The 26,395-nt window shown below is 42.4% G+C and overlaps 1 protein-coding gene and 1 long non-coding RNA gene across 8 annotated transcripts; one reads left to right on the top strand and one right to left on the bottom strand.

Moving 5' to 3' along the window:
- The first annotated feature begins 40 nt into the window (after positions 1–40).
- Positions 41–18,481, top strand: FAM210A (family with sequence similarity 210 member A). Of its 7 annotated transcripts, none has more exons than XM_064433033.1 (6): positions 419–437; positions 2,514–2,633; positions 11,485–11,587; positions 12,794–13,266; positions 15,385–15,496; positions 16,547–18,481. In XM_064433033.1, the coding sequence occupies exons 4-6, from the start codon at positions 12,818–12,820 to the stop codon at positions 16,910–16,912; spliced, it is 927 nt and encodes a 308-aa protein (XP_064289103.1). In that variant the 5' UTR covers positions 419–437; positions 2,514–2,633; positions 11,485–11,587; positions 12,794–12,817; the 3' UTR covers positions 16,913–18,481. The 7 variants fall into 7 exon arrangements, with proteins under 7 accessions (XP_064289143.1, XP_064289135.1, XP_064289146.1 ...); XM_064433044.1 differs by lacking the exon at positions 419–437 and adding an exon at positions 553–577; XM_064433073.1 differs by lacking the exons at positions 419–437; positions 2,514–2,633 and adding an exon at positions 41–62.
- Positions 12,809–16,598, bottom strand: LOC135308198 (uncharacterized). The gene is made up of 2 exons (XR_010368739.1): positions 16,487–16,598; positions 12,809–16,142 (listed from the first exon to the last, which is right to left on the bottom strand). It is a non-coding gene; the product is annotated as an uncharacterized LOC135308198 (long non-coding RNA).
- Positions 18,482–26,395: the final 7,914 nt, after the last annotated feature.

A 26,395-nucleotide genomic window follows, 5' to 3' on the forward strand; every position in this document is an offset into this window, starting at 1 on the left:
GGAGGAGAGGAGGGCTGGGAGCGACCTCATCGCCCTCTGCAGCAGCCTGACAGGAGGCTGTAGTGAGCTGGGGCCAGTTTCTTCCAACGCGCCTGCTCTGAGAGAGGGGAGATTCCGATCAGATACTAGAACAACTTTATTGCTGTTAGGGTGCTCAGGCGGTGGAATAGGTTGGCCAGGGCGGTGGCGGAGTCGCCCTCCCTGGAGGTGTTTAAGAGACGCCTGGGCGTGGCGCCGGGGGATCTGGGTTATGGGTGACAGTGTTAGTGCCGGGGTGGCGATTGCACAGGGTGCTCCCAAAAGTCACTTCCAGCCTTGGTTCTGTGGAAAGCGGCGAGTCCGATCCGGGGCAGAGGGACTACGAGCCCCAGGGTGCCGTGCGAGAGGGAGGGCGGTGCTCGCGCCTGCGCGGTGGGAGGGCGCCGCCGGGCCTGAAGGTGATGGTGGGGACGGGCGCCGCCGCACGTTGCGCGGGGCGGGCGGGCGCGCTCTGACGGGAGCGGCCGTGGGCGGCGGCGGCGCGCGCCCGGGGCTCGCGGGGCCCCCGAGGAGCCCGGCACGAGGTGCCCGGCACGAGGTACCCGCGCGGCGGGGGCGGGAGCGGCGGGAGCCACGGGAGCGGCACGGATCCCGGGGAATGGGCTGCTGGCGCCTTCCGCCCGGCTGCCTGCCCTTTGGCGAGTCCGCCGTGCCCGGCGTTGAAGGATGTCGGCCGCGACACAAGAAAGCGGGGTGGGAGATTGGGATTTTTGGCAGGGAGATGGCGCTGGGTGGGCCTGGCTGTTCCGTGCTGGCTGCTGGCGCTGCCTCTGGGTGGAAAGGAAGGGATTTGGGGACGGGAGCTCAGGCTGTGGCTTCTTCACGAAGGGCAGCGGCGATCCCGGCTCCGGTGACGGGACCCAAGGGAACGGCAGGAAACCGTGTCAGAGGAAGTTTAGGCTGGATATTGGGCGAAGGCTCTTCACCCAGAGGATGGTTGGGTGCTGGAGCAGGCTCCCCAGGGAAGTGCTCACAGCACCAGCCCGGCAGAGCTCAAGCGCTTGGCCATAGTCTCAATCACAAGGTGTGATCCTTGGGATGTGCCGTGCAGGGCCAGGAGTTGGCCCTGCACAGGACATCGATGATCCCGATGGATCCCTGCCAAGTCAGCATATTCCATGGTTCTGTGTTACCGCTGAAGGACCGCGGGTGGCTTATGCTCCTTAAGGGGGTTCTCTTCTAGACCTGCCGATGTCTCGTCTTTTTAAAAAGCTTGAAGTGGCTGTACAAGTGTTTTATTGTCTCATGTTATGTGTCTCATTAGTAATTCGCTCCTGTTAATTAAGTATATCCAGGGAGTCAGACAGAGAAGTCATCAGAACTTTTGTTAAGGCTGTTACGTGAAACATTGATCTATGTCAGCTAATACAAACTACTCCAGCCTCACTAATGTCTATTTCCAAAACTCTCTCTACCAACTGTCCTGAAAAAGAAAACCTTACTTTGGACAGTAGTACATGAAGTGTGATGGAATTCCTTACCAAAGCCAGTTCTTAAACTGAAAGTGTTCTTCAGCTTACCCCAAGGTGTCATTGCTGTTACAAGTATAAACATAAAATGCTTTGCCAAAGTTTTGCTGCTTTGGGAAGAGATAGGGCGCAGGTTCCTCGTTTGGAATGTGTTTTGCTGCCTGTGCTTGTATCACTTGCAGCTGCTTCAGTGTGGGAATTGCACGCACGGGGGATTGTATGTCCCCACCGTCCATCTCCTGTGGGGCTGACAGCACGTGTTTATCTCCTTTTCTGTTTAATGGCTGTTTGAGGTAAAAGGCGTATCACTGACCCTTGTGGCAGCGTTACTGAATTGCACTCGCTGCCTAAGAGGCTCTTCAGGGAATTTAAAAAAAAATAATTTGATGATTTGGGTAGGTGGATATCAGGTGGCTTGCACATGGCAAAAACTGGGTAGATAAATTCAGACTGTTAAGGAGTATGTAAGGAATGTAAGTTAAAGACTTGTCTGGTGTGACTGTCTGCAGGTCTGCTTCACAGTCCATAGCAGCTAAAAGAAAAGTTTTGATGTGGTTTGGTTTTTAGAAGATTCTGTGTAGTTCTCCTGCTGTAGATGGTCTTTTCTGCAGGTAAAGCACCCCAGCTCTTGTGTATGCTCATAGGTATCGCTTGGAAACTGAAGTCTGTTTTTGCAAGACAGGGAGTCCTTGATGTCCCCTAATGTCAGATAAGGGCCCTCAGTTTGCATCTTAGCACATTTCTGGATCTGTGGGGAGTTTTTTTCTAGTCTGGAAGACAAGGGCATGAGAAATTCAACAACAAAAGCAGGAAGAACACTGATTTTTAAAAATGTATAACTGCTAATGGAATCTCAGCAAATTCCTTGTAATCAGTTTAGTCCTGCAGGTTGGAAAGGCAATCCAACATAGTTCTTTTTGGTGTTAAATCAGATAGTTGAAGATTAACTTATTTTCAAAATTAGATGCTGAAGGAAATTCATAATTGTCAATATTTCTGTATTAGGAATGGAATAAAATCACTGAAAGGATTGAGACCTGGGCCCAAAACCTGATGGAAATCTTCCAGGACAGCCAGGTGTCCATCAGAATGGATCATAAGGATTTTACCTTCATATGCTGATAGGTAACTACCTAATTTCATCACTTTAGATCAAGGATCAAACTCAGGGTCAAAGATTCTTAATGACTATTATGTGCCCCTAGTCAATTTTTTTACTTGAGATTAATGGATTGTGCAGTGTGACAATAACAAAAAAGAGCGCTGTTTAAGTTACAGAACTTCTTCTTAATTTTTGAGTCTTGAATCGTGTCACCTCTAAAAAACACACATCATTCTTCATGTCCCTGTCGCTATAATAAAATTCCAGTGAGAGTAACATGTTATTATTCAGTTTAAAAATCCTTATGGTCTATTCTGTGATTCTATTTTCGTCAATTGAGTTAAGTCTTGAAGGTACCAGTACAGGTATGTTAAGTCCACCACACTTTGTCCATATTAAATTTCGTCCAGAAAATTTTGATTTAAGCAGGGTCTGACAGGCCAGAGTGGTGTGCCTACTTAGGACTTCTTGTCTGCTAAGGACTGAAGCCACATCTTCTTTTAGGCATTGGCATTACACAGTAGGATTTACTCTGTGTGGAACTTTGTGCTTCCTCTAAAAAACTCCAACCCTGTGTAGCCCAGTGCCTTCCATCACTCAGTTTTCCTCTCATCCTCTTCAGACAAGCCACATTTTTTGTTATGTTTCCAGACATGACCCTGCCCCTTTGAAATAAATTCATCTGAATAGTAAAGCTCTGTTTGTGCACATCAGGAAATGAAAGGGACACTTAGATGGGCTGTAAATTTTAATTCCCTGCATCTACTGTTTTATCTTGTCCCAAGAATTGACCTTGACTCTGTGTAACAGTTCTTGTGTAAACCAAACAAGTTGTGTGGCTGTGATTGTGGCTTTGTGGAACGTTGCAGCAGATGATCCCCTGCAGCCCTTTAGGACTTGCCATGTCCTTGAGGAGAGGGATGGAGGAAGGGAATGGTTGTTAATACAGTCAGGTGCTCATAAACAAATTATAAAACAAATCAATAGCTTTTTTTCCAATGGATTAATTTTGTTGGTTGGAAATAAAAATGCCTGAGTGGCTTCACAAGAATTCAGTGAGTCTATTCTAAAAGTGGATGGTGAAAGATTTTAGTAAAATGTGACAGCACTTAGCTTTAACTGCAGTGGTAGTGCTTAGCCCCAGCGTGTACCAGACAGTTAACTATTTACTCTTAATATTTTGATGGTGAATTTAAAAACTGGCTTCAGTGATGTTAAAATTAGATGGCATCCTTTGCTTCCTGCTGTCTCAGGCCATAGGATAGTACTTTCTGATGAAAGATGTGTCTCTGCTGAACCACAAGCCTTGGGCCTTGTTGATGACATCTGGCAGAAAGCAGTGTGCTTGCAAAGGTTGCAGCGTTGCAGTCACAGGATTCCTTTCCCAATCTGCATACAGCAGTGCTGTAATGCTGCTGCTTCAGACTGAACAGGAATGTTATTAGGGTTCTAATACTGAAGTCTCATGAGAGCTCCTTCTGGTGTAAAGACACAGCTCTCTGAATCTCATGCACTTTCAGACACTTGTAGATGGTGTAATTTTGTTGTTTGCATGTCCTCTGTGCAAGCAATGCTGTGTAAGGCAGTAAAGTGAATAATGGGCAAGAAGGTTTAGCCACTCAGGTATTGAGACCTTAATAAAAATAATACTTCTCTTGTAAGAACTGTTCACGCTCATTTGTAGAGATGATGGGATTAGTGTTTACTGAAAATTAGATGAAGACTGTGGTTTTGAGTGTGTGTGTGTGTTCTGTAAATGTTATGATCAGCCTCTTCACACATAATTTTTCAAGATATTCTGATTGATACTGCACATATTTCCCCATATGGAGAAATTTGAATTCACAACAGAGAATTCAGCACTTACTTTGAATATTTAGAAAAGATTTATACTGAAAGTGAATGTCTGCCAACAGTAATTCTGCTGAAAGATGAACGTTCTGTATTTTTTGCTGGGAAAAATGACAGCTTTTCAGTGTTTGAAAGTGTGAAATAAATGTGGTGAGAGAATAAAAGAAAAAAATCTTGAACCCAGTGCTTCCACTGTGAGTTCTGTTTTTATGGAAGCTGGGATGTTTTTCCAGTTTCATGCTGGTTCACTTTTATTCCTACTTTGTTTCTAATTGTAAGGCTTCAGAGTTCTTCCTCAAGAATATTTTTTGGACATCTTTAGAAGCATTTTGGGTGAATTTGATGAGTAAAAGACTTGGTACTTCAAGGTTGTTGTTTTAAGTGTCTTATAAAATTATTACATAATATAATTTGCACTTAATGTATTATAACAGATAGTACTGCTGCTTGCTGTTGGGTTATGGAGAGAAGAAACACAACAATGAGGCAAGACCTGTAAAAATCCAAGGTGGCAAAAATGGCATTTATCAAGGCTAGAAAGGAAACAGGTTTGGTAGTCACTCTGGAAGGTGGGGCAGAAGGCTGTACAAAGCTGATTCTAAGGTCAAAGTTTAAACATATTCCTTATAAATGCCTTTTATAATTAGTCAGGATAAAGTATTTGAATATCTAAGGTCTTATTTTGTGGTTTGGTGTGGTGGTTTGATTCTGGCTGGATGTCAGGTGCCCACCAAAGCTGCTCTATCCCTCCCCTCCTCAGCTGGGCAGGGAAAAGAAAATACAAGGAAGGACTCTTGAGTTGAGGTGAGGGCAGGGAGAGATCAGTCTTTGCTTGCTGCTGTGGGCAAAACAGACTCAGTGTTGGGAAATTGATTGAATTTATTACCAGTCAAATCAGAGTATGGAAATGAGAGGTAAAACAAATCCTAAACATTTCTTCCTGGCTCCTCCTTCCTTGTTGGGCTTAACTGTACTCCCAGTTCTCTCCCTGCTCCTCCTCTCAGTGGCACAGGAGGACGGGGAAGAGGGGGTTACAGTCAGTTCATCACATGTGGTCTCTGCCAATGCTTCCTCCACAGGGGGAAAATTCTTCCCCTGCTGCAGCAGAGGGTTCCTCCCATGGCAGACAGTCTTCCACAAACCTCTCCAACATGAATCCTTCCCATGAGCTGCAGTTCTTCATGAACTCCTCCAGCGTGGGTCATTTCATACTGTGCACAGTCCTCCAGGAATAGCCTGTTCCAGCATGGATCCTCCATGGAATCACAAGTCCTCCCAGCAAACCTGCTCTAGCACGGACTCCTCTTGCCCCAGGTCCTTACAGGACCTTCTGCAGTGTGGGTTTCCTACTGGGTCACAGCCTCTTCCTGGTATCCACCTGCTCTGGCATAGGGTCCTCCACAGGCTGCAGGTGGATCTCTGTTCCTCTCTGGACCTCCATGGGCTGCAGGGACACAGCTCCCTCACCGTGGTGTGTATCACAGGCTGCTGGCTTGTCTCAGCTCCTGGGCCTGGAGCACCTCTCCCTCCTCTTTCACTGACCTTGGTGTCTGCAGGGCTGTTCCTCTCACATATTCTCATTCTGCTCTTCCCTGGCCTCAATTACATCTCTGCAACTATTTTTTTTCCTTCCTAGCCATGTTATCCCATGGCTCTACCACCATCACTGTTGGTCTCAGCCTTGGCCAGTGGTGAATCTCTCTTGGAGCTTGCTGGCATTGGCTCTCTTGAACATGGGGGAAGCTTTTGGCAGCTTCTCAAAGAAACCACCCCTATAGCCCACCCTCCACCAGAGCCTTGCTGCACAAACCCAACAGATCTGGGCAAAAAGGCTGAACTTTATTTGTGTCAACACCATCTGTTTTTGTAAAAATCGCTGTATCTGCAGTGTGTCTCTAATTGTTTCATTACATTTTTCATTAATAAATATTTTATTACAATTCCAGAGACTTTAAAAATTAATTATTATAATCCCCATTGTCTGTATCAGTGAAGTGCCGAGTGACCAGAAAAACTATGAATTAAAAAATGAGCTTGAATACTAGAATCCAAGCTGTAAGTAGCAGGAAGTCTTGAGCAAGAGTTCAGTTTTTGGCAGCAACCTTTTGACTCTCACTGATGACTATTAGTGGAAAGGGATGTGCACTGCAGCTCTGAATTTCATCATAAAAGAAATATCTGAGCTCTGAACATAGAACTAATAACCATTTCCAATGAGTCAAAACACTTGAGATGCTCAGTGAGCTGAAAGAGGTGATGAATTGTCAAATAAAATAGAATGTACTATTGAGAGGGAAGATCCTAAGAGATTCTCAAATAATGTTTTGATGAATTGTAGAAAACTGATCTCTGTATTTTTTTTGTCCATGTTTTAGCATCTAACCTTTCATCCATTTGTGGGTTGGTTTTTTTTTCTGAGGGAGTTCAGAGTCATATGCAGGAAACTGCAGATCTGAGGCTTGCTTATGTGAAGTCCCTTTCCAGCCCCTGTTAGTTATCCAGTAGAAGCTTTCCACTGCTTGGGAAACCAGACCGCTACACACATGCCCCTACAGCCCCCACACCTGCACGTCAAGGGCCCTGTGAGAGACAACTACAGTGTTTTAGGAGGAGTGAACTAATGATACCTTGGGAGATACAAGGACGGAAGAAGCTGTTAGGATTCAGAAAGTTACTACCTAAGTGGAGTGAAAAGAGAATCAGATCTTATTTTGATCATTAGCCTAAAGTGGAAGGTAGTGTGAAGAAGCAGATGAATACAGCCCCTGCTATTAACTAACATAAGGTGCTTTTTTGACCCTTTTTAGCATAGATATATAATATGCCTATTTTTAAGCTTAGTTGCAATCTATAAGCATAATTTCTCTGCCTTGCTTATTGCAGACATGTCTGTAGAGTGACAAATGGACCAAAAAAATCAAACCAGATACCACTTTAAAAGCCAGTTTTTTTCCTTGACATGTGCCTATAATCTGAGAGGCTCTGGGACTAATACAGACGATGATCCAGCAACACTTGTTGGATGGAGTCATACACAAGCAGAAACCTTTTGTGTCAGTAGTATGAATTGTACTTACGTAAAAATTCAGTAGAGGGCAGAACGAAACTTGTGAAAGAAGGAACCAGTACTAACAGATGGAATAGCACCAGTTATTAAAAACAGTTCTGAAGAGCAGAAAGCACTACAGCTGATTGTGATCCTTTCTTTTGGAAGCATTTGAGAGACAGCATTCACATTTTCATAATGGTCAGCTACATGCAATCTTAAGATCCAGTACTTTCCATCACAGAGGAAAATGGAATTGCCATGGACATACTGACTGTGCTGTTAAGGCTACTGTTTAGCATTCCAGATATATAATTCAACACACAAGCATTGCATGATGTTCTCCTGCTTTATTTGTCTTCTGAATCCAGTGTGCAGACTTTACACGTCTGCAATATCTTTTATAATTCCTTAAGCTACTTCTTCTTTTCCTTTTAATATTTGAGTATCAAAAGATTGTAGCAGTGAAAATTACTTCGTCTGTAAGGACTGTGGAAAAGTTTATTTTTTTGATTTTCCTCAGGGTGTTTTAGCAAGAAGAGTATTTTAGGTAAAATAAGAGTAACAAAGTTGTTGGCTTATCTCCACTTAGCAGTATTGAGTTGTAATAACGTGATCAATTAAAAAAAGTATAGTGTAGCATTTTCTGAGTGAAAATAGTCTAGAGGTAGGGTGGGGCTAATGATTTAGGGTCATCTGTCTGCAAGAGTTTAGTCTTTTGTTCGTTTTAACATGATTTTACCAGGTTTTAAGTACATTCCACTGTGATTTATTTTGCATTACTCCTTTTAGCCTAAAATTAGGTGCTATATTTTTAGACAGTCCTGAATGGTAGACAAAACTACACAGCTAATGATACCCAAACTTCAGATTATAAGCAAGTTTCTTAGTTTAGAATGAATAACAGATAGTTTGAATGATACTGCAAAAGTAGTAAAGGTGAAAACAGAAATTCGAAATGTTCATTCATGCACTCAAGGTATTAATGCAAAGCATAAAAAATCCCTGTGCACTGCCACTTTCCCATCTGTGGTTAGTGACTCCATGCTTTGGAGCATGGGACTCCAACCCTTTGCAGTTACCAAGAGGTTTATAGTTTTATTTTACATTGAATTTAAGAAAAACAATGCTTTGCATGTATTGCATTAGTCTTAAAATGATGTTAAAATATGTTCCCAGATTTTTAGGACACTCATATATGTTTTCACTTCAGTTGTGGTTTTCCTATTTTCTTATTTTGGTTTATAAGCTTGGCAAAATCAGTTTTGGGGTTTTTTAACATATACTGTCAATGAGTTCTTGAAAAGAACAAGTTAAATCTGAAAACAAGCTTTGGGGATGTTTATTATGTTCAGGAAAAATCTCAGCAATATGGTGGTTTTGTTTATTAAACAGAGCTGCTTGGATGAGATCTCTGTATTTGCTTTTTATGCAGTCTGAAAGATGAGTTGAAGAGGATTTCTGAAAACTTGGTTTGTTTCCTTTCAAAATTCTGCTCTGTCTGCCACACACAATTCTCAAAGTTTTTTAGATTTTACACTAAATATGACAAGAATGTAAATTAATTCTCTGTTTCCATAGAAAGGTGCCTTGGGAGTAGAAAAAGCTCATGGATTTTCATTGGAAACTCTCCTGTGGTATAATTAATGTTCTTATTTTAAACAGTAACAGAACAAGTGAAAATGCTTTAAAGTCATCCATATTTACATATTGTGTCCAGAGTGTTTCTGGTATAACTGAGAAAATAATCCAGTGTTCTCTACATATACTATACTCTCAATTCCCTCAGATGCTTTCTGACCTCTTTTACAAAATAACTTAACACTAAAGTTTTTGCCATTATCTTAACACTAAAGTTTTTGCCATCTTTTATGCACCCCCACCTTCTTATATTTTAATTTTTCTGGTAACTCAAAAAACATTAATTGTAACAGGGTAACCATTTTTATACAAATTATCCTGATGAAAGTTTCATCTGACAGTATCTCTGACATGTTTTCTCTCCAACAGTAAATATCCACAGCAGCCTTTGCCGTACCTATATTGGCCAGGCTTGTTACTTCTGTGTTTTCCAAAGATCTGGAGTTTTTTGGCATAGAATATTAGCCCACATCCAAAGCCAGTGACTTTGTGACAGTCACATAAACCAGCTCTGTGGCATTTAAGATTCCTGAGCTTTTGTTGTCCTCGGGAACAAAAAGCAAATACAATATCTACTTCCTAATTGCCACTGGAAAGTAGAGCAAATGCAGGAGCTAGGATGCTCTTTCAGTATATCAGATTTATGCCAAAGCTGATCTGAATTGTAACAAAAGTACAGAAGTTTTCTAAACAAAACCCTCAGCACTGCAATGAGAAGCTGATCTGTACTTTTCCTTAAGAGGCCCCTAGAGTACTCCCTTTATGTCAGAGGCCTTGTTAACAGCTCACCATGAGACAGGGATGCCATCAGAAATTAAATGGATGTCCAAGAATCCCAACCAGGAGTTTGTCTTGAAAAGCCATTATCTCTACAGCTCAGTTTACAATCCGCTGGAGATCCTACTAAATAGTTAGCTGGGATGTGACAGTGCTGAAGAGACCGTACCACAAGTGTCTGTATAGTATTTCATGGTTTCTGTAGCTAATATCTATTCTGTCACTGACCACATGGAATTCTTGGAGCTGAGAACTTGAGTTATATTTGTCCTTAGATTTTTTCTTCTTTGTGACATTTTTAAGAGAAAACTAATAAAGTAATCTAAGATGCTTTAAAACACCCTTCCCCCTGCTCCAACTCCACAGACAAGTGCTTGGTATCTGGAGCTTGTACCTTCTTGTCGTTTTCTGTACCTTTGCAGCATGATGTAACAGCAGGAAAAATGTTAAACACACTAAAATGAAGAAGCAACTTTTCAAAAGTCGCTAGGTGCAATTGTGGGTAACATTGAGATTACTGTCCTGACATCCTTAGCATCTGAGTGTTTTTCAGTAGTGTACTGGTGAACAGTGGAAGTCTGGCTCAGGAGCCTCCAGATTGCCATAGGTGGATGCCTTTTGCTGAGTCTGCTGCTGGATATTGAGAAAATGTACTTAGGGCAGACACTCAGTGCTGTGTACTATTAGTGAGAGGGGAAAACAGTTCTCTGTGGAGAATATTATCCCTCAGGAAAGAACTGTAAGTGGCAGTAGGCAAGGAATGCAGTTGTCGTGTTCCAAGTTTGTTGTTACAATTTCTGTAAATCAGTTAAGTAGTTGGCATATGATAGAGTGCCATCTGAACACTTGAGTTTTACTGAGTGTTTTCACTACTTCTTGTTTTGAGAAGTAATTGCATTTGGATTTCAGAAGTAAGCAAGAATCTCTGCTTCTTGTAGAAGTAGAGATACCACAAGCAATTGCTTTTTCCCTTGAAGTCTTACAGAAAACTGAGTCATGGAGGGCCAGTACCTGTAGCTGATTTACTGCTCCATGAGCAGCAGCAGCAGCATTTCTTGACTCCCACCAAGTTCATAATTCAACAGGACAGAGTAACTGCCTCCTTAGTATAGAGACACAAGTTTCTTTTTAACTCCTGTTAGCAGGAGTTCAACAAAAGTGTGTGTCTGTGTGTCACAAGCAATGCAGAGGTTCCCAGGGAGTTTGAAACCTGGGAATTCATCTTCTCCCCACATCAAACATTGTAATTCTAGTAATTGCCATTAATTCAAGCACAACAGTAGCATAAAACTACCTAGAAAACATACAGGCAGGACTGTTCCAACAGATCCATTTGGATTGTGAAACTTTCCTCTCTTGGAAGAGAACAGTAATTTAAAGTTGAGGAACTTCTAAAATTACATAGAAAAAAATCTCCCATTAGTATGTCAGTATTCTAAAGGGAATTTACACCAAAAACTTCTTCAGTTGCAAGGTTTCAGGCTGACCAGAAATAAATCTTCACAGGATTAATTTGCTCTTGTTGCTATTTCTCTAAATGTGTGCTTTTTTCACTTTAGCAGGGGCCTCAATGTGTTCAAGACATATATTTGAAAGGTGGAGAACTAGTGGAAGAGTTGCAACTTTTTGAAGATACACACCATATCTAGACAGTAATAAACGGTATGTATGGTTTCACTTGTTTGTTGGTTTTTTTTTAAACTTCTTCCTGTGTTAGGAAGTATTGATCATTTTCTGCAGCCTAGAAAAATTTGCTGCTAAAGCACCTGGCATATATCTAAGGTGAAGGGAAAGCAGATATGATGTTTAAATTAAATTTGAGTGATTTCTAGTTTGGATAAAGAATTGTTGTGGCAATTAAAAATGAAAAAAAAAATCAGTAATGTACAATACTTGTAAATAACTTAAGTGGCATCAATTAGCATCACCTTTTTTTTGGAGGGAAGGAATGTTAGTTCTGTAACTTACAACCACTGAATAAAAGAAAGAGTATTTCACAATTTCAAAGTATGCGTTTTGAGGGGTAAAATTATTTCTTGATGTCTATGCATGCAAAACTAAAAATTCCTTTCTTCTTTGTGGGGAAGCTCTCAATAGTTATTTCAAACTTTCAGGGGTAACTGGTAAGTATCCAAAATCTGGGTTATTCCACAGTTAACTGGGTTATTCCACAGTTTTAAAATATACTTCGCATTGCAATAGTTGGAAAATTGCATTTCAGTTTTGCTCATGTCAATATATGACATTCACCAGTACCTTCCCCCTTCCTGGCAGGTGTCACCGGCAGGCTGTTACAGTTACATTTGTTACTGTTTAGGCTATTGCTTGATCATTAGGAATTATTTCTGTTGGGGGTTTTTCAATTTTATTAACTTCTAGTGAAAATAGTATAGAACATGAAAAATTTTACCAAAACTAAGAATGCACTGACACCAAAAATAAGTTTTAATTGCACTTACTTCAGTGAATTTATAATGCATTTATGTAGGCTCAAGGTTCACTCAAGTTATCAGATGCTACTATAAGTGAAGTTTAAGGGTAACTTTTCAATGGCTGTGCCAGGTTATGCAGATAAAAGCAGTAGATAGTAATAAACTCTAAAAAGTTTTTTGAGAGTAGAGTGATCATTTTAGCAGTGAGGAACAGTGTATCTTAAGTGAGGGGACTATTTAGTTCAGAATGCTGAAAAAATGAGAAAATTATTTTCTTAATTCTGGAAGGTAACTATTTCTGCAAAGAAAGAGAAGGGAAACCTCTTCAAAGTAGAATAGAAAGTCATTTAAAATTTGAGAATTGTAAGTGGCATTGGAGCAAGTAGAAATCACACCATTGAAATGCCGTTTCTTTACTCTTGTTTCTTCTTTATAGAAACTTCATCCACACTTCATCAAAATGCAGCGGAGTCTGTTACATTCTGCATCTCAGCTGGCTCTTGGGACATGTTGGTTCTTCCCTCGTACCAGTGTCTTTCAGTGCTTAAAAGGACAGTCTGTGTTGCCTAGTGTGGGATGCAAAGTGATTCTGGCACTGGACCCTCCTAAGCGATGTCTTCATGCAGGTGCAGCTCACTTTGCCTCAAAGAAAACTGCTTTTTCATCACAGCCAGCAGACACTTCTCACAAAGTACCAGAAGAGAGAAATCCTTTGCCTTCGGCCACTGATGCGCCCAAGCAGAGCCCTGCAGAGTCAGATTCTTTAGAACCTGATCCATTACAAGATAAATCAATTAGTCTTGTTCAGAGATTCAAGAAAACTTTTAAGCAGTATGGGAAAGTTATGATTCCAGTGCACCTTGTGACTTCCACTGTATGGTTTGGATCCTTTTACTATGCAGCCATGAAGTAAGTTGGTATTTTGTTGCAGTGCCCGATACTGTGGTTGAATTGAGATCTACTAGTGAAAGGACATGTAGATTATTATTGCATGTTAAAAAGTGCCTTTATATTTAAAAGAGAAATGTGGCTACATTTTTGACTAAAGCCTAAAGTTAATATTGAAAGTATATAGGATTCATGAGAGTGTAATGTACATACTATTACCATGCAGTTATTGCTGTATACCAGGTATGTTGCTGACATTTAAAGGAATGCTCATCTCTCCAAAATGATGAATGGATGTAAACAGCGTTGAAATTTTTAGTAATCTCTCAAAAGATAAAAATAGGGACTTGGAATCATGATTATAAATGGCTAGTTGAAATCTTTATACCTTTTTTTTGCCCTTGGACTTCAGGTTACCCCTTCATCTCCGCTTCATCCCCAGTCCCTCTTCATAGCTGGATTTTCACTTCATGGATTTATCTCACTTAGCTGTTCACAATGTGTATCCCCTCCTTTTTTGTTTCTGTTTCCTCTATTTCCTGCAATCTGCTGAAAAAATTGCTGCTGTAGACCATACTTTTTAATTGGAAATTAAATATTTGTGTGGTTTAAAAAAAATTATATGTAAACTAAGTAGTCTAATTTTAGTTTCTTTTAGTTACAGCATGTTCTAGATACCACTCTGGAAAATGGCATTTATCAGAAAAAACTACTACATCAATTAAGAGCTGCTAGTTTGCTAGTTCAGATGAAAGAGGTTTTATTATCTGGAAATAGTTTGCTAAATATAAGCAAATGTTTATCTCTGGACTGCTGGTGTTGTATATTTAATAATAGAAAGCATGAAACAACAAGGTTTGTGGTGGCAAGGATGGAACTCTGACATCAGAATGCCTTACTGCACAAGTGTTTGTTTTAGTTACTCTAACCAGCTGGCATAATTGCCCTTTCTGGGAGCTATAGATCCAAATGTCATTCTAAATTTAGCTCATGTCAGAGGAATAAAGGTCTTGAACTATAAAAATATTTTGCTTTGAATAAATTCAGGTTGATGCTTATGTCCAGACATTTCAGATTGAGTGAAGATTACTTTTCTTGAAACTCTAAAGCCTGCTGCTGAAGTAGGTATTTGGCAGATGAAAACAACTGAAATATTCAACTAGAAACTAATTAAACTAATTATAACAAAGCTTCAGTTTGTTATGCCACCGGAGCAGTGCCCTCTTGAAGTAGAAAAACAACTCTCAGAATGACTGGTCCTACAAGACTAAACAGCAGTGGTTTATGAAATGGCACAGTTAGGTGCTGTCCTTCAGCTCCTACTAGGTCTCCATTCCCTAGTCTGGGAACAGGCCTACAGACTGTAGGTTCTAGTAACTGTTGGTAAATTACTGCCTGTTACTGTTCCTGATGCTAAAGTGATTGCCTGCTCAGAAGAATGCTTAAAATAGTAGATAGAAATGGATAATGGTACTAATAAGCTAAAATCTCTAAATATTGAAAACTCAGGTCTTCTCTAACTGTGTGTAATCTTCTATAATATTCATCTTCTATAATATAAAGATGAGCTTTCCTTTCTTTTTTGGTGTTTTCCTGGATGTCAAATAGAAAGAAATTGTGATAGGAGCTCCCTCCACCATTTTGACACGTTATATTGGCACAGTAGAACAATTGAGCACAAAGCCCCTGAAATCTTGTCCATGTAACATGTTGCTTCCTTGTCTTTTGCCACATTCCATGTTTGATATATTTAGAAGTGAATGGAGAACACTGTCTGAAATTTTAATAGAAAAAAAGGTAATTTTAGGCAAAACAGAGTATGAAATTGAACATGCACAGCTGCAATCTGAGTAACTGTCTTACCACCATTACATCTTCTTACCTCAAACATAAACTGGGGCACAGGTAAGTTAGAAACCATTCCACCCAACAGAGATAATATAAATGGGTCACCTTTTGAAATGCTGAGAACATTAATTTTCCTATGGTCAGAAACATAAATCCTGTAAGTTTATGGCTTAGATAAAAAACCATTTTGTTTTCAAATTATGAAGTTTATGCAATAAAGTAAGAGTACTCTAAATTACTGTTCAGGTTTCAAATTCCCATTCAAGTCACCAATGTTTTTCTCTTTTATAGTGGGGTGAATGTTGTTCCATTCCTAGAGTTGATTGGCTTACCAGACAGCGTAGTAGACATCCTGAAAAATTCCCAGAGTGGAAATGCACTAACTGCATATGCATTGTATAAAGTAAGTATAATTATAGTTTGTAAATAAGCTCTAAGTCTTGCCTGGTGAACTAAACAGGGTTTACTTGTTTACAGCAGAAAGAATTAATTAGCTTTCTTCGATAGCTGCATGTACTTCAGCATTCATGTTGTGGTAAAAATAGTCCCATGCAAGTTGATATGTGTTCTGTGTTCCTTCAAGGAGTCTGTCTGTATTTCTAAAATAACTTCTTTGCTGCAGAAGTATTGCAGCCCTCTGAGATGGCAATTAAGTTATTCTTCTGTGTCCCTGACATAATTAGCAGGGACAAAGAGGTGAAGTCTAAACACCTCACTGAATTTCAGATAAAAAGACAGTTATTTTTATCCTAGATGATTTTTTGTCTTCCCCTTGAGAGTGATGTCCATCCCTCTCAAGTATTTTCATTGTCATTTGAATCAATTACTTACATTCAGGTTTGGGTTTCCTTTTATTGTTTTATATGTGCAAAGTCTGTGTTTGGGAAACCTGAAACATGTCAGACCGTTCAAAAACAAGGCACAGTGTTTGCTGTACATGCCACTTATTTGTTTTGTTTCTGAAAGTGGTGACCTTCTTGCCTGTTGTCAAAGGGATTACCTTCCCAAACAAAATGTGAAAGTATGACTCCTTCCAATTTTTCCTGTGCCTAAAAGAGACCAATAAATAAATATGGTTATTAAATATAAAGATATTGTTATAGCTGGGAGATCTGGCAGTGTTGGAAGAAATTCAGTGCTTGCATGCAGTCTGTTCTGAATTGCATCAAGATGCCGAATGCTTGTCCTACAAACTGCACAGGGAGGGTTTGTGTGTTGATGAGGTTTTTTTAAGGGAAGTCTAATGCCCTTGCTGGCTCTGGCAAAATAATACTTTAAGTGAAAGGTGTGCATTTCTAGGGGATGCACTGTAAACTGGCTTATTTCCTTATAAATTGAAGATATCTTTAGAATTTGACACTGGTCAAAATAAATTTTCAACATAAAAAAATACCTTTTGCTGGATGTTATTTTCCTGTTTTATCTATGTGGTGTGTTCTCTGGTTTCTTTAAGATTGCAACTCCTGCCAGATACACTGTGACTTTGGGAGGAACATCTGTCTCTGTTAAATACCTACGTAAGCACGGCTACATGTCCACACCACCACCAGTAAAGGAATACCTACAAGACAGGATGGAGGAAACAAAGGATAAAATTACGGAGAAGATGGGGGAAACAAAGGATAAAATTACAGAGAAGATGGGGGAAACAAAGGATAAAATTACAGAGAAGATGGGGGAAACAAAGGATAAAATTACGGAGAAGATGGGGGAAACAAAGGATAAAATTACGGAGAAGATGGGGGAAACAAAGGATAAAATTACAGGGAAAATACAAGAAACCAAAGATAAAGTTTCATTTAAAAAAATAAAGGAGTAGGAGAGATGCTAAATTTTTGGATATATCAAACTTAGCACTTTAACCCTTTGTGAGGCAGGATACGCAAAGTGCACTTCTGAGCTGGTTTTTTTTTTCTTTTATATTTTTTACCCTTTGTCTGGAGACGACAATGCTACATGGATGTAAAAGTTAAAGTTCCTTGGGGAAGAGGTTGTGACCTAAAAGTTTCAATTTTCAGAAGGAAAAGTGAATCTCAGATTAGAAGTTAACATGTCCTTTGGTAATGATGTTAAGAATTACTCTTCCCTCTTTTTTTCCCACACCCTCCTCTTCAAAATGAAGGCGATTTCTTCCAAGAGCCACTAGTCAGTTCTTCTCCCATCATAGTACACAGCCATGGTTCCACTAGACTGAGTCTTCCATTAAATAAGAATGAAGATTTCTCTGTTGGGAAGAGCAGCATGTTTAGCTTTTTAGAGTACGTGGACCCAAGTCTCTTCAATCGTGATCATCTCTCAATTTGGAGCAGACCGTTGTCACTGATACTGCACGTGAGGGAACTGATGGATCAGCTACTCAGCAGGAATTCATTGCAATGGCTTCCTAGGCTTCAGCCAGGCTGCTGTGGTTTACAGGCTGAGACTATGAATCTTTCTTGAACAGTGCATCTCTTCAGAAATCTCAACTGAAAGCTATAGGAAGATGAGTTAATCACAGTAGCCATACTGTCAAAGTATACTTGGTTTCCTGAAGCTGATTTACAGTACAAAGTCATTAAAATTAATAATTGTATATTAAACACTAGGATTTGTTCATTGTATTAAAGTTTACAAACTTGCTCTATTTCATTTTTGAAACAAAAAAAATATTTTGAAAGAAAAGTTTATTTGAGAAATTGCTATACTACGGGGCTTTTTAAACACATGGAAAGTTAGAGTTAAACCCTAAAGTTCCTCCTCCTCCCTCAGTAAAACAATTTGACTAAAATAAGCATGATTTCTGAGACAGTGATCACAGTCTACCAAACTTTTTTCCCCCTAGATTAAGTCAAGCAAACACTTATTCATACCTGAAGGCTGAAATGCTGTCTCAGATGTCATAAAGGACTAAAGTTGAAACTGTTCTATTTGGCTGGGCAGGCAAACTTCTCTCAGTTTTATTCAAATGTAGGATGAATTGAAGTGTGTTTTTCCTATTTCTACTACAGATCTCACTTTGTAGCAACTCAGCATGTGTAAGGTGTTTAAAAAAAGGTGCTTTTTTATCAGAGGGATATGGGGAAAGTAATAGACTTGGACCTTGAGCATTGCAATTGACAGGAGGGAAAAATATAGCTGATGAAGTATCAGCTCTGCCCCACTGTCTCATTCTCATTCAAGTCACTGAGGGCTTCTCCATGTTTAAGTGAGTTGAACGTCATTAACGTAATTGTGCAGGATTGATTACATACTTCCCTGCCTCTGCCCACAAGTAAAATAGTAACTGCAGTCTAATGCCTACCTCACAGGGATGTTGTGAGGAATAATCATTGTATATTCAGTGACCTGAAGATGTAAAGTGCCATGTTTCTGATAAAAATTATTAAAAAAATATTTCTGTGAACTCTTACATTGCTAAGTACTACTGTTAAGGACTAGAGCTAATAGATGCTATTTTGTTTTTCTCTTTTAATGTGCTTTTCCTTACTGGCCCCCTGCACACATTCTGATGTTGGCATTTCTTCTGATTTCCCACTTTTGGGGGCAGTGTTACCCATGTCCTGCAGGACCCTGCAAAGCCCAAAGTGTGCCCCAGGAACATTGCATGGTCACTCTGAGTCTGGGGCCGCATATGGGACCCTTTCAGTGCAACTCACAGGATCCATCTCTTTACTCATTGCAGGGATTGCACAGGGGCACCTAGGTGTCCTAGGATGAGTTTTTAGCCCTTAGACAAGTTAGAACTTGTTGATTACACCACCTCTTCTTGCCCTTCCCCTTGCCCAGCTGGCCTGTGACCACTCCATTGTGTATTGATCCATCTCCACTAATGCTAAGTACAAAAGCTGATTGGCTTGGAGTTGACTGTCCTGTGTGATCATTTCTGCAGCTGCAGGAACAGCTCACGGGGACTCTTGCCAAGTGCCTCCTCTGTGTAGGCGATCAATTTTGCAGCATGGAGAAGCTTGAGGAGTTTCTGGGACAACCACTTCCTCCATCCAGCATGTCATTTGACAAAACACAGTTACATGGGTCTATTTATACAAAGCAAGAGGGGAAATCTTCAAGACTTTGGAAGTCTGGAGAGCTTTTGTGACAGTTGGTCACATGCTTGGTTGTACCGGTGACCTTGTCTCAAACTGGCCTGATATGGAAGCTCTGCCTCATTAGTGCAGAGAGCACCTGGGGAGTTTCCTGGGCTGCCCAGGGAATGAATGTAAGGCCACTTGGTGCCCACCAGGTACCCAGCTATTCTGCAATATTAACTAGGCTAAAGCTGACTTCCATCCTGTATCTCACTTGTAAATTATCTTGCCATGATGCTAAGGTGCAGTTCTTGTTGTGACATTGTGACAGTCAGCCTTAGCGTGAGCCTGCGTGGCTGGCAGCCAGGGGCCACCACCCTTTGAAGAGGCAGTGTGCCTCACTGCTGGCAGGCTGGGGTAAGCACAGGGGCTCCTGGTACCTGAGCCAGCACAGTTGGCACACTCATGTGGCAGCACTGTCCCTTAAGGTGGAACAGCATCAGTCAGTGCCTTCAGCAGCAGACAAGGACAGGGGAGCAGGTGCCATGGCCTGGGAAAGCAGTTTGGCTGCAGCACCAAGAGGCCCTGAGGCAGCCCACAAGTGACCCAAGCGAGTGCCAGGAGTCTTCGTGTGGTGAAAAGCCCAGACAGAAGCCCAGCAGCACCTTCTATTGCCCATAGGACCATTCAGTCAGTGCTAACAGGGCTTGCCTTTTTACCTCTTGCGTTCAGCATCCTTGTGGGAAGGGCTGCCCCTTCAGGCTCTAGAGGGTGGTTGGGGGTGGTGGTCCCTCCACCTCTGCAAAGCTTCAGAAATCTGGTGAGACCAGGACTGAGACATCCATCACTACGTGTACAGCAGGGAAATGGCTGCTTCGGCAACCTCTCCCACTGCTGTCTGCTCCCTGCCTCACATGTAACAGCACTGCACAGCATCACCAAGTCACAATCTGCAACGGGGCTGGACCTGAAACTGGGACAGTGCTCAGCTGTAAGCCTAAGCAGGCTGGGCCTGCAATTGTCATCCCAAGATGAGTCCAGAGTTCATGCTGTGATCAAAGGAGGGAATCTCTGTCAAAACTGGGGCCCCAGGATGGAACTGGAGTAGATGTTGAGGTCCAAGCAGGGGGCAGATCTGAAATCACATCCCAAGATGTGACTGGAGCTGAAGTTGCAAACCAGTGCACAGCCAGAGCCAACATCCCAACTCAATACTTGGCTCGGGCCTAGGTTGCTGCTCAAGATTGGGAAGAGACAAAATCAAAGCCCAAGCACTGTCCAGAGCCAAAATTGCAGCTAAAGGTGGGCCCAGAGTCAAGATAACATCCCTACTAGGAGTGGAACAAAAATCATGGCCCAGTATCAGGACAGAACAGCAATCACCACCTGAGGTAGTGCCAGAGCCAAAAAATTCATAACCCAAGATGGGCTGGAACCAAAGCCATGGCCAGAGATAGGGGCCAGAGCCTACACTGCTGCCCAGACTGCTGTGGCACGCACTGTCTGAGCATGGACCAGAGCCAAATTTGAATTGGAGGCAAGTAGTGGTCCAAGACAGGGCAGGAACTGAAGATTATGAAGTTTAAGCTCTCATGTTTTTTAGATTCTGAACTGCATTTCTGTAACTGAACTTCATATAAAGTGTTAGTAAGTTCTCTTCACAGCTGAAACAAAACAATCCTTTTCCAGCCTGTGAACCAAGGTCACCAGGCTCTTGTACTGGCCAAGGTGTAGCCTTTGAAGGCCTTCTTAATAAATACCTACTTTATTTTTTTTACTCTGTCTAGCTTCTGTTCTAGGCAGAACAAGTCACAGCCAAATATTGGGCCAGAGCTGAAATTGTGCCCAGAAATGCCACTGCGATGATCACAGACCAACATGGGGCTATAGCCACAGCCACAACCTGCTATCCAACCCTAGCCACAGTCACAGACCAAACAGGTACTGAAGCTGAAGAAAAAACGTGGTATTAGGCCAGACCTGCCTCAGAGGCCTGAGATGTGTCTGGAACAGAAATCATGGCCTGAAATAACAATGGAGCTAAAGTCACATCTAGAGATGGGGCCAGAGCTGAAGCCATAGCCCAAGATTTCCCATATAAGCAGAGTTAACAGCCCCAGATATGACAAGGACCAAGTAGGGGCCAGAGCCACAGACATACTCTGAGACTGAGCAAGAGCCAAAGATGCAGCAAAAATGGCACCGCCACTGATGTTACAGCTCAGGATGGGGTTGGAGCTAAAATCACTGATAATATAGGGCTGCAGGCAAACTTGTGCCTTGAAATGGGGCCAGAGCCAAAGTCACAGCTCAAAATGGGACTGGAGCAGAAGCCATGATCCTCACCAGGGCTGGAGCAGGGGTTAGAGCTGAAGCCCTGATCCAAAAACTGAGCCAAACTCATGGCCTCACAGTGGACATGGCTCAAAAATAGTCACCAGTCACTGAACAGGCAACAGGGCTGAAATCACTGCCCAAGAAGCCTGAAATGGGTTAGAGCAGAAGTCATGAACCAAGCAGGGACCAAAGGCAAAGTTGCAACTGAGTATCCAAGCAGAGACAAAGATGTGGATGGCCAGGTCACAGCTTGGCACAGGTCTGCAGCTGAAGTAGCAGCCCAAGTAAGAGCTGTAGTAGCCTCCCAGTCGGGGCCAGAGCCAAAGCTGTGATCTACCACCAAGCTGTTGGCAAAGCATCTGGCCAATATCAGGCCAGAGATTCAGTCACAGCCCAATACCAATCCAGAACCAGAACTGCAATCAGCGCCAAAGCAGGAGCAAAAGCAGGAGCCAAAGTTGGAAATGAAGCCAAATTTGTGGCCTGAGCAATAGCTTAAGCCAAAGTTGCAGATGAAGATGTGGCTGGAGACAAAGTCACAAGCCAAGACAAAGCCATGGCCCAAACAGTGGCCAAGTCACAGCAGCCTCCTGAGGAGGGGTCAGACCCAAAGCAGCCACCTGAACAATGGCCTGAGCCAAAGTTATGGCCAAAGATGGGGCTGATGCAAAAAGCTCAGCCCAGTGTTGAGCCAGAGCTGCAGTAGCAGCCCGAGGTGAGCCGAAGCTCAAACTGCTGCCATAGATGGGAGCAGACAAAGTCTCACTCCAACATCTCCACAAAGCTGAGGTTAACAGCTCAATGTGGCACCAGTCACAGCCCAAGCAGGGACCAGAGCCAAAACTGCTGCCCCAAAAAGGGCAGGGCAGAGTCAAAGACTGAGCAGGGGCAGAGTAGACATGGGAGCCTGAGCTGGAGTCAGAGCCCCATATGAACCTGGGGACAAGCTTGTGAGCCAAGACAGGACCAGAATCAAAGCTGTGGCTCAGGATGGGTCCTGGAGCTGCAACCATTGCCGAGGATAGGGCTGGAGACACGAGAGAGGCCCAAGTGGCTCCTGATCTCTACTCACAGCCTGAACAGAGTTCAGACCTACTCAATGGAACCAAAGCCAAAATCACAGCCCAGCCAGGGGGCCAGAGCTGAAGCCTGATACCAAGCTGGAGATGAAGATACAGGGCCGAGGAGCAGGGGCTGGAGCCCAGCTCGAAGAGTGATGCACAGCCAGAGCCAAACCTAGAACCAATGCTGGGCTGGCACCCAAGTATTGGCCTGAGACAGGCAGGAGAAAAAGTTGCAGACCAAGATGGAGCTGAATGGAAACAGCAGCTCAACACTGGGCCAAAGCTGAATTCACATCCTGAGCAGGACACAGAGTCAAAATCCTGGCCCAAGATGGGCCCAGAAGCAAAGTCAGAGCCTGACAGGAGAATAGCTGAAGTCTCACCCCAAGAGGAGCTGAAATCTTGGCCTAAGCAATGGCTGGAGCTGAAGCAATAGTGAAAATGGGCCAGTCAAAATAATGGCCTGAACAAAGACCAGAGCCAGTCACAGTTGCAATTATTGCCCAAGCTGAAGGTGCAGCTGAGCCTTTTGAGCAGGGTTGGAGCCAAAGCTGTGACCCAGTAACAGGCCAAAGCAAAAATAGTGACTCAAGATGCTGCTGGAGCCAAAGTTGAAACAAATTCCTCTGATTGTGTCCCCTTGAGGGTGTCAGCTTAGGGCATTGCATCACATTCATCTTTGTTCATCACTTACCATCAGCAACAATAATAATTAGAGAATTGTAATTATCCCCTGGCAATTAGCTGCCTATTTCTATGATCTTCTTAAGTAGAAAGAATACATCTTGATTTCAAAAGCCCCCAGGGTAATATGTAGTGTTAAGTTTGGGCTTGAGTTTGATGAATTGATTGGACAATCACAGAGGAGGGAACACAGGGGAGGATATTCAGGCTTGTTTAGGAATAATGCCCAAACATGCTACAGTTCTGAAGTCAGCTCCATTGCCAGACAAGTATTGAATAGTCTGTATCCTCCTCTCAAACTCATGCTGAATCAAGAACCTTATGTACTCTTGCAGTCAGAATAAAGTCATAAAACCGATGTAATTTCCACTTGAAATGCTGTGCTGAATGCATCAGAAGTTCAATTGGGATCCTACATTTAAAATGAATCAAAATTGTACTGCTGGGAGTGGAGCAGATCCAGCACTGGTAATTTCAATGGGCTGCCTTGGTGACCTAAAGCAGGCACAGAGAGCACAGGCCCCTTGTGAACACTGCCTTGACCTTGTGCTTACTGATGACCTCCCATCTGGGGTCACAAAGCAACTGGAGACAAAATCCAGCTCCACCATGAGGTTCTAAATAACACAAGCTGCAAGTTTGCCTCACATCCTTTTTTTTTGTTATCATGTCACATGGATTTTCTCATAGGCACAAAAAGAGTTGCCAGACCTGGTAAGGATGTGGATGTGAGAGAGCATGAGAGAAGGCAGAGATGAGCAGTGATGCTGTACTTGCCCTTCAGCTGAAAAGACTCTGCAGTAAGTGGTGCTGAGTCCCCTCAAGCACTTTCACCAGCCCATTTTCACCAGCTCTTTATCCAGCCACTGCCTGAGAGCCACCTTGGAGCATCTTTCCCCCAAAAACAGGTGCCTGCACACAGCTGTGGCCTCTAGCTACCTCCCAGATGTGGCAGCTGTGTTTTAATGTGGCAGGAGACCTTTGGATGAATTGTAGTGGAGAAAGGGAAATTTCTCAGCCTTGGCTAACTGATGACTGATGATATAGTTAGCTAAATACCTGAATTAAGTTTTTATCCTGGATTAGATTAGAAAAGCCATGAAAATACAGAGAATACAGTGTCATTTTATGGAAGGAGTACTCAAAAGTTCTGCCTATGAACTAACTGTATTTTCTATTGCTGCATTGCTGTGCACTAGCCCTCACACCTCTGCACAGCATGTACCCAATACAGACAATCTTCTTCAAAAAAAAGAAGTGCCACTGCACAAGCAGCACGCAAGCTAAGCTGCACAGTTTACTCTTGAGCACAGTTTTACTGCAGACAGGCACCTTACTTTTGTGCCACTGTCAGGTGGGGATTCTAGTGCACTTGATGCCATTTCCCTGACAGAGCACAATTTTACAGTGAAGTGCCTGACTGCCCTAGCATATGGCTGGAGATAGCATGCATATTATCTGTAGGTATAATATGCAGCATGACTGTAGAAGGTGAGAGGGCTTGCCTGCTGAGTACTTAATGCAGTTATCACTCAGCCACAGGGCTTTTTGTGTTTGCCAACGCACCTCTCTCGCTGAAAAGCTGTGACACCCAGTACTGCACCTGTAACTTCCCAAAACAAACACATTCAGTCACTATCAGCACCTTTGATCTGCAGAAGGAGGGGGGGGTCAAAGAAACCAGACTGACTCTGCAGTCCCTCAGTCAAGCCCTACCTGTTAGGCTTTTCCTGACATTACATTAGTTGAAGTTACCAGCTCATCAGCTTTTCCCCCAGGAGATATAAAGTTTGCAGCATAAGCAAGTTTTATAGCACTTACAATCCTAACCCCATTGTCAGGAAAGAACTAGCTCCTATCCTTTTTGCTGTTGCCATAAACCCCACTGAGCTGTTATGCAAGCACACTTGTGCTTTTATATTTGGCTTACATGTCTTCTTCACCAAGTAAAGCCAACCAGGGCAAACTTGGCTCAGCTCATGAAATATTCACAGCACTGTAACACAATTACACGTGTATGCATATACACAGGGACATGAAATAAGAGGGAATGTTCTCACTGCTTTGAGATGAAAACCACTTTTTTTCTTTTCCCCTAAGAATTTCTTGCAGCCCAGGGTTAAATGTAGGTCAAGCTGTCTGAGCCCATGTCTGTGGCACACAGAGCAGGATTAAACTGGAATTTTCCACTCAACTCAACTGTCAATCACTATAATGTCTGCAAATGTTAAATTAAGCTGGAATGATCTGGTGTTGGCACTGACAGGGGCTCAAGGGTGGCATTTTGGCCTCCGTGAAAAAGATGCCCTCTTTCTCTGAACAAGGGCTGGCTATGTCCTGGCTGCTTGCGCAAAGCCCTGCCAAACAGAAAATAGCTCTGTACAAGACAGTGGGATGTGTTGGAAGTGAGCAGAAACTATACCTCACAAGTGGAGGGACTGGGAATGGTGGTGAGGGAAAGGTCATTCCCAGTATTGCCACAGGCTGCACTGAGACCTGGCATGTACTTCTTCATGAGTGTTTCCTCATCTTTAAAATAATTTTGGCACCTTTCTGCTGCTGTTCTGTAACACGCTTCAGAGTGGAAACCATTAAAGGATAGAAAATATTTTGTCTGATTTACCAAGTAACCCCTTTATTAAGAACAGCCAGACTTCAAATGTCCCCCTCTAGCCATAGCAGAGCATCCACAGGCTTAGCATGTAGCAGGTATCCCTGGGATGGATCGTGCAGTCCTGCCAAAATAAACAAGGTATTTAAGGCAACTTGGAACACCTAAAGCAAGCATAAATTCGCAGTTAAATAGTAAAAACTGCAGCTTATAGCTTCCCCCTTATGTTTTGGAGCATTCTGGGAACAAGTAGGGTTACTGACTATACAGGACATTGGGAAACTCAGCTCATCAATTTTACTGCATGTAAGGAATTCAGTGTTTCAGCTCTAATCCTCATTCTCAGGCTCTCAGGAGCAATCATTTGGCAGCCAGTCTGAAAAAAAAATGTAGAAAACAAGGGAAAAAAAATCATGCAAGTTTTTAGTTTTCTTAATCAATGCTAGAGTTCTGCAAAAGCAGCACAATGCAAACTGCACAAAAAGCAGGGCATCGTCGCAGTAGAAGCGAGCTATTAGAAGAGGATTCAGCAGTAAGGGTTTTAAAATGTGCATTTTAATTAGAACTCACTTAAAGCACAACCGATCAAAACAGTGATAATG

The sequence above is a fragment of the Passer domesticus genome, chromosome 1 (assembly GCF_036417665.1).
Source record: "Passer domesticus isolate bPasDom1 chromosome 1, bPasDom1.hap1, whole genome shotgun sequence".
NCBI lineage: Eukaryota > Metazoa > Chordata > Aves > Passeriformes > Passeridae > Passer > Passer domesticus.